The 7,500-nt window shown below is 38.7% G+C and overlaps 1 protein-coding gene across 2 annotated transcripts in view; it reads right to left on the minus strand.

The window, feature by feature from the left end:
• LOC122248387 (ionotropic receptor 25a) overlaps positions 1 to 7,500 on the minus strand; it is a 31,237-nt gene that overhangs the window by 8,641 nt on the left and 15,096 nt on the right. For both annotated transcript variants that reach the window (XM_086531774.1, XM_086531775.1), the window contains exons 5-10: positions 6,263 to 6,405; positions 5,848 to 5,957; positions 5,243 to 5,362; positions 4,686 to 4,867; positions 4,070 to 4,184; positions 3,416 to 3,607 (exon numbers count right to left, since the gene is read on the minus strand). In XM_086531774.1, the coding sequence (XP_086387900.1) occupies positions 3,416 to 3,607; positions 4,070 to 4,184; positions 4,686 to 4,867; positions 5,243 to 5,362; positions 5,848 to 5,957; positions 6,263 to 6,405 (862 nt within the window). The remainder of the gene's footprint in view (positions 1 to 3,415; positions 3,608 to 4,069; positions 4,185 to 4,685; positions 4,868 to 5,242; positions 5,363 to 5,847; positions 5,958 to 6,262; positions 6,406 to 7,500) is intronic.

Consider the following 7,500-nt stretch of genomic DNA (forward strand, 5'->3'; position numbering starts at 1 on the left):
ATCATTATTGTTGTTAGCCTTATTATTATCATTATTGTTGTTATCCTTATTATTATTATCATCATCATCATCATTGTCATTTTTAGCTTTATCACCCCCATTATCATCATTACTATTACTATCATTACTTTTATCATCATTATTGTCATAGATATCACCAGGATTATCATTATTGATATCATATCTTAATTATTTTTATGTACATTCATTGTAAAATATGCATAAAAAGTACGAGTAAGAAATGGCTCTGAAAATTCGCAGCAACACGATATCCAGAAATATACTAAAGTATACATGCACACATATACGCCTACACACACGAACATGCACACAGGTACAGTCCACGCATACATGTACATGCAAGCAAATATACATTTATAAGTACCTACACACGCAGACACACAAAACATACGATAATCAACACAAACAGTCACAAATACACACACAAACACTCACTAACACGCACAAACATCTACCCATATACAAACAACCACAAACAGACACACACAAACATCTACCCACACACAAACAACTACCCGCACACAAACAGTCACAAACAAACAATCTCAAGCATCTACCCACACATAAAACAATCACAAAAAAATACACACAAACATCTACCCACACACAAACAACCACAAACATCGACCTCCACACCAACACACACACACAAACAATTCCCCAAACTATTACGAAAACCCGAAAAAAACAAGAAATCACTCGAATTCCTCTAAACACAAATCATTAATAGGAAGCCCATTACGAGTGAAAAAAAAGTTCTCGATTTCTGTGTTAAATCGATGCGAGGGAACACTTTTAGACGCCGTGTTAAATTGATTTGTTCTGCAATTGAGCTGCTTTTATATCACGAGTTATGAAGTTGATCGCCTCGTAATGCGTAATGGGGATAAGAATTTCGGTTGTTTCTTTGTTTTTCTTTTGTTTCATTATTATTGTTCTATTGTTTGTTTGCTTTTTTGTGTGTTTTTTTTCCTTATTATTTTTTTTCTTCTTTTTTTCTTTTTCCTTACTTCTTAATCTTTACTATAGAGGTTGTTGATTTTATTATCCTTATTATTCTATTTTTTCTACCTCTTTTTACTGTTATTGTCGTTTTTTTTTTTTTTTTTTTGTTATTCCAGCCTCCCTTTCTCCTTTTCTATGATATTTCTCTATCTGCTCTTCTTTCATTTATCTCTTTTCCATTTCGATAAATAACTCCAAGCAATGGAAAAAAAGTGAAAAGATGAGAAGAAAAAAGGACATTTTTAGAATCCAAAAAGGAATAGTGTAAAAATAAGATAAAAAAGGAAATAAAGAATATTTAGAAAACAAACAGAACAAAATAATAAACATTTTAATATATTTACCGAACAAATATGCAAAAATTAACATGAAAGTATAGATAGCAGAGATACAAGAATAGGGTAAAGAACAATAAATTGGAGATTATGAATATAAAAATTTAAATTTAAAACTTAAGATTTAAAAGCTATTATCAATGTTCTTATCTCATGTTATGTTTCAATGTCTTCTATGTAGAATTAATGGTTGATGATAATGATGATGAGTAGTGATGATAATGATAATTAATGATAAAAATGAAAAATGACAGTTTATCAATACTGATGCTTCTATGATAGAATTTTCATTATCATTATATTCAGTCTTGTAAGGGGATGTACTCAAAATTATGTAATACTGTATTTGGCTCATTTACAGTAAAATATGAGAATGTGAAATGAATGATAAAGATGAACAATAATGATAAAAATGGAATGGCTACTTTGATAATGGCTACTTTGACAATAGCTACTTTGCTGGCTACTTCTATATACAATTGATATAAAAAGTCTACTTGTAATATATAAACAAGGAAAAGGTAGGTCAGACGAAGACCAGAAAGTCATGTCCTACTTTTTTCTCCTCTTTCTATCTCTCTCTCTTTCTCTCTCTCTCACCCTCTCTCTCTCTATCTATCTCTCTATCTATCTATCTATCTATCTATCTCTCTTTCTCTCTCTCTCTCTCTCTCTCTCTCTCTCTCTCTCTCTCTTATATATATGTGTATATATATATATATATATATATATATATATATATATATATATATATATATATATATAAAATATATATATATATCTGTCGATCTATTTATCTATATCTTTATCGATCTACCTATCTCTATCTCTATCTCTATCTCTATCTCTATCTCTATCTCTCTCTCTCACTCACTCTCTCTCTGACTCTGACTCTGACTCTCTGACTCTCTGACTCTCTGACTCTCTGACTCTCTGACTCTCTGACTCTCTGACTCTCTGACTCTCTGACTCTCTGACTCTCTGACTCTCTGACTCTCTGACTCTCTGACTCACTCACTCACTTATTAACTCACTCACTCATTCAATCTCGCCCTCTCACTCTCACTCTCTCGCTCTCTCGCTCTCACATTCTCTCAATCACTCATTCACTCACTCACTCACTCTCTCTCTCTCTCTCTCTCTCTCTCTCTCTCTCTCTCTCTCTCTCTCTCTCTCTCATGTCATGCAAAGAAATGGCCAATCATGTAAATATGTGTTAGCTAATCAATACGACAGCTAGACTGGTTAGAGTTGGGTTAAGTGATATGATTGGGAAGTTTATTGAGACTGGAGTGAATGTAATGTATGAATGTATGTATGTAATGAATGAATGAATGGAATGAATGGAATCTATGAATGGAATGGATGTAGCACCGTTCGAAAGTGAAGAATTTTACGAAATGAACATGTATTTTGAATGATTATGTAACGATTTCTGCGAATGTTATACTTTTCTTTAAATTCCAGTGCTACTTTACATATCATATTAAAAACAGCACTATATAATTTACTATATACATCAATTTTTTTCTGTTTCTAATATGGTATTTGTAACATAGCATTTTACTTTTTATATTTACGTATAATATCGCATTTACTTCTAATAGAGCATTTATTTCCAATATAGTATTTATATAGATTTACTATTTAAGTATCACATAATAGGTCTTACTACAAGGACGATCTTACCGAAAGTCATGCATGGTGTTTAGAATCACGAATTCGAAAAAGTATTTATTTCTTTTCTTTTAACATCTAGATTAGTGTTTTCTGTTCAGAACAACTTCACTCTCAGTATATATCATTCGATGTGATAACACGATAAAATAAACATTAAAATGCTTTGACATCCCCCCGCCCCCCACCTAGAAAGGAATAATGATAAGAAGAAGAAGAAGAGAAGAAGAAGAAAAAAAAGATGAGAAGAAAAAGGAGATGAAGAAGAAGGAGAAGAAGAAGAAGAAAAGAAGATGAAGAAGAAAAAATACAAAATTTAAAAGAAATAAATAAAATAAATGAAAAATAGTTTTTAAAAATTCTAATCAGAATCTTACCTGGAAATCATTCAGATTCATCCCGCTCTTGAACATCAGCGTGCCGGGCATCCCAGCCTCCCACTCGCCCAGAGATTTACGCTCAGCTGTTCTCCCTTGCAGGATCATGAACTTGTCCATGGTCAGGGTGATGTCCAGGTAACTCATGCCATTCATGCCCCAGGTGATGGTTGCCCAACTGTCAGCTGTGACCTGTGGTTTTGGTATGGGGGGAGGAGGGGGGAGGATAAAATGTTGGGAGGAAGGAAGGGGAGATAGAATGAAGGGAGGAAGAAAAGGGTAGGATAGGATGAAAGAGGGAGAGGGAGGATATGGATAAAGAGGAAGAAAAAGACAAGATGAGCATTATTAATAATTCCATTTTTTTTTTTTTTTTTCAAAATCATGTGTGTGTGTGCGTGTGTGTGTGTGTGTGTGTGTGTGTGTGTGTGTGTGTGTGTGCGTGTATGTGCGTTCGTGTGAGTGTGTGTATGTATGCATGTGTGTGTATCTGTGTACGTATATCTTTTTATTCGTTTATATACATACAGACATATGAATACGAATCAAATTAACATAGGCATGAATGAATATATCTGAATAACCATAAACGCCCTGCTTCCCCCACCCCTTCCTTCCCAGTCCCAGCCATCCTCGCCAGCCAAACCGACTCACCGCCTTGAGCGCGCTCCGGAGGTCGAAGTTCGCTCTGGTTGGCGGATTCCCTTCCTCAAACTCGGAACATTTCAGGAAGTTGAAGTCGGCGTATCTCCCTTGCTCGGCCAGACGGCTGAGGGAGAAGGGGGGAAGAGAGGAATTTGAATGTTTTGACGGATATACTTTCATTAATAGCATTAGTATTGTTATTGTTGTTATTATTATCCTTATTATAATTATCATTATTCTCGCTCTCGATTTTGCTCTCTGTCTCTATCTCTGTCTCTATCTCTATCTCAGTTTATCTCTATCTCTATACCTATACCTATCCCTATCCCTATCCCTATCCCTATCCCTATCCCTATCCCTATCCCTATCCCTATCCCTATCTCTATCCCTATCTCTACCTCTATCCCTATCCCTATCCCTACATCTACCTCAATCTCTATCCCTACCTCCCTCCCTACTTCTATCTCTATCCCTACCTCCTCCCCTCACCCTCCCCTCACCCTCCCCTCACCCTCCCCTCACCCTCCCCTCACCCTCCCCTCACCCTCCCCTCACCCTCCCCTCACCCTCCCCTCACCCTCCCCTCACCCTCCCCTCACCCTCCCCTCACCCTCCCCTCACTCACCTCGCCGCCTTGATTCCCCTCACAGCGAAGTCGAAATAGAAAGCCGAGTCGATCTGCGGAACGGTCATCAGCTGATAGTTCTTCTCCAGCATCTGCAGCCTCCCGCGCATCTCGGAGGTGCTGTGCGGGCGGAGGAACACCACGGAGGCATTTTCGCAGCCGCATTCGAGGTCCTCGCGTTGCTGTGGGGAGGAGGGGGAGAGGGGGAGAGGGGGGAGCGGGGGTGGAGGGGATGGAAGGGTGGAGGGGAGAGGGGGGAAGGAGGAAGGGAGGAAGTGGGGGGAGGTTTATTGATTTTAAAAGAGTTCTTCTTATGTGTTGGTTGATATATTGCTTAATCTTATTTAATTTGATTATGACTATGGATTGCAATCTATTATACATTCACGTTATACTCAACAGTATATACGGCGATATGCAATATACCAACATAACAATATACAGAGTCACAACATGAATCATTAACTTCTCATTCCACTCGATCACAAACAGACTACACCATACTCTACATCCACGACATACTCAACAGCATAGCACCATACGCAGTCTCAGCATACCTTAGAGAGCGCATACCAGGCATACTTCCGGCCGAACATCCCGTTGAAGGTCGCAGCATCCAGGATCTTGCTGATGGTGTCGAGATTTCCGACGGCGAAGTAGTTCACGATGTCTGCGTCCTGTGGGGGGAGGGGGGCAGAGGTGATGGTGAGGGGGATGGGGGGGATAGTGAAGGTGGTGATGATGTTGATGATGATGAGGAGGAGGAGGAGTGGGAGTGGGAGGAGGTGGAAGAGGAGGAGGTGGAAGAGGAGATAGGGGAGGAGGTGGAAGAGGAGGAGTGGGAGGAGGTGGAAGAGGAGGAGGGGAGGAGGGGGAGAAGGGAGAACAGGAAGAGTGGGAGACGATGGACCAGGTGGAAGAGTATAAAAAAGAGGAGGAAGGGGAGGAGCGAAGGAAGAGGAAAAGAAGGAGGAGGAGGAAGAAGAGGATGGTGTTGGTGATAAGGAAGATGGTGGTGAGGCAGATGATGACAATAATGGTCACAGTGACGGTGACCTACGATCTTCAAAAATAACAACGAAATTAAACTTATCGCAACAAACATAAACAAAGACAAATGAATAACAACAAAACACATTTTACAATTTAGAAGTCATCTTACCTTCAATCTCCTTGTCTGATTCCGAATGCCTGCCTCCGTTTTCTCAACCATGGTCATGATGTGGCGACAGGGGAGGTTCTGTAGCAACGACTTGTATTTGTGTTCCATCACTGGAAGGGGAGGGGAAACATGTTGGAAACGTGTTTTAGAAGGTGGGATATATGGTGGGAGGTTTTCGTGTTTTTTTGTTTTTTTTTCGTTTTCTTTCTTCTTCTTTTTTTCTTTTTGAAAGGAGGGACTATTTATTTTATCTCTCGTTGTTCTTATTATTTTGAATATGATTAGTTGGTGTAATTTTTCTCCTTTGATCTTTGGTCTATCCCACAGTTCCTTACCCCCGGCCCTCCCTCTTCCCCCCTCTCCCCTTCCCTCCAATCCCCCCTACCACCCTCTCTCCCCCTCTCCCCCAACTCACCGAACGTATCATCATAGATAATGCCAGCGTTCGAGATGTTCTGCGTTCGCACGATGTCCCTGATAGCTTGCACAATGATGTCACCGGGGGGCATCAGCTGGACGAGGTAGTTCTCCTCATCTGACGTCAGCTCTCTCCATTCTCTGGTAGAAGAAGGGGGGGGGGTAATAGGTTGTGATTTTGAGGGTGGATGTCGAGTGTAATAAGGGTGGATGGATAGTGTAATAAGGGTGGATGTCGAGTGTAATAACGGTGGATGGATAGTGTAATAAGGGTGGATGGATAGTGTAATAAGGGTGGATGTATAGTGTAATTAGGGTGGATGGATAGTGTAATTAGGGTGGATGGATAGTGTAATAAGGGTGGATGGATAGTGTAATTAGGGTGGATGGATAGTGTAATAAGTGTGAATGTATAGTGTAATAAGGGTGGATGTATAGTGTAATAAGGGTGAATGTATAGTGTAATAAGGATAAGTGTATAGTGTAATAAGGGTGAATGTATAGTGTAATAAGGATAAGTGTATAGTGTAATAAAGGTGAATGTATAGTGTACTGACGGTGAATGTATAGTGTAATAAGGGTGGATGTATAGTGTAATAAGGGTGAATGGAGAGTGTAATAAGGGTGGATGTATAGTGTAATAAGGGTGGATGTATAATATGATAAGGGTGAATGTATAGTGTAATAAGGGTGAATATATACTGTAATAAGGGTGAATGTATAGTGAAATAACGGTGATTGTATAGTATAATAAGGGTGAATGTATAGTGTAATAAGGGTGGATGTATAGTGTAATAAGGGTGGATGTATAGTGTAATAAGGGTGGATGTATAGTGTAATAAGGGTGAATGTATAGTGTAATAAGGGTGGATGTATAATGTAATAAGTGTGAATGTATAGTGTAATAAGGGTGGATGTATAGTGTAATAAGGGTGAATGTATAGTGTAATAAGGATAAGTGTATAGTGTAATAAGGGTGAATGTATAGTGTAATAAGGATAAGTGTATAGTGTAATAAAGGTGAATGTATAGTGTAATAAGGGTGGATGTATAGTGTAATAAGGGTGGATGTATAGTGTAATAAGGGTGAATGTATAGTGTAATAAGGGTGAATGTATAGTGTAATAAGGGTGAATGTATAGTGTAATAAGGGTGAATGTATAGTGTAATAAGGGTGAATATATAGTGTAATAAGGGTGAGTGTATATTGTAATAAGGGTGAATGTATAGTGTAAT

This window comes from Penaeus japonicus, unplaced genomic scaffold, assembly GCF_977035675.1.
Source record: "Penaeus japonicus unplaced genomic scaffold, GWHDUDI00000001_assembly GWHDUDI00000036, whole genome shotgun sequence".
NCBI lineage: Eukaryota > Metazoa > Arthropoda > Malacostraca > Decapoda > Penaeidae > Penaeus > Penaeus japonicus.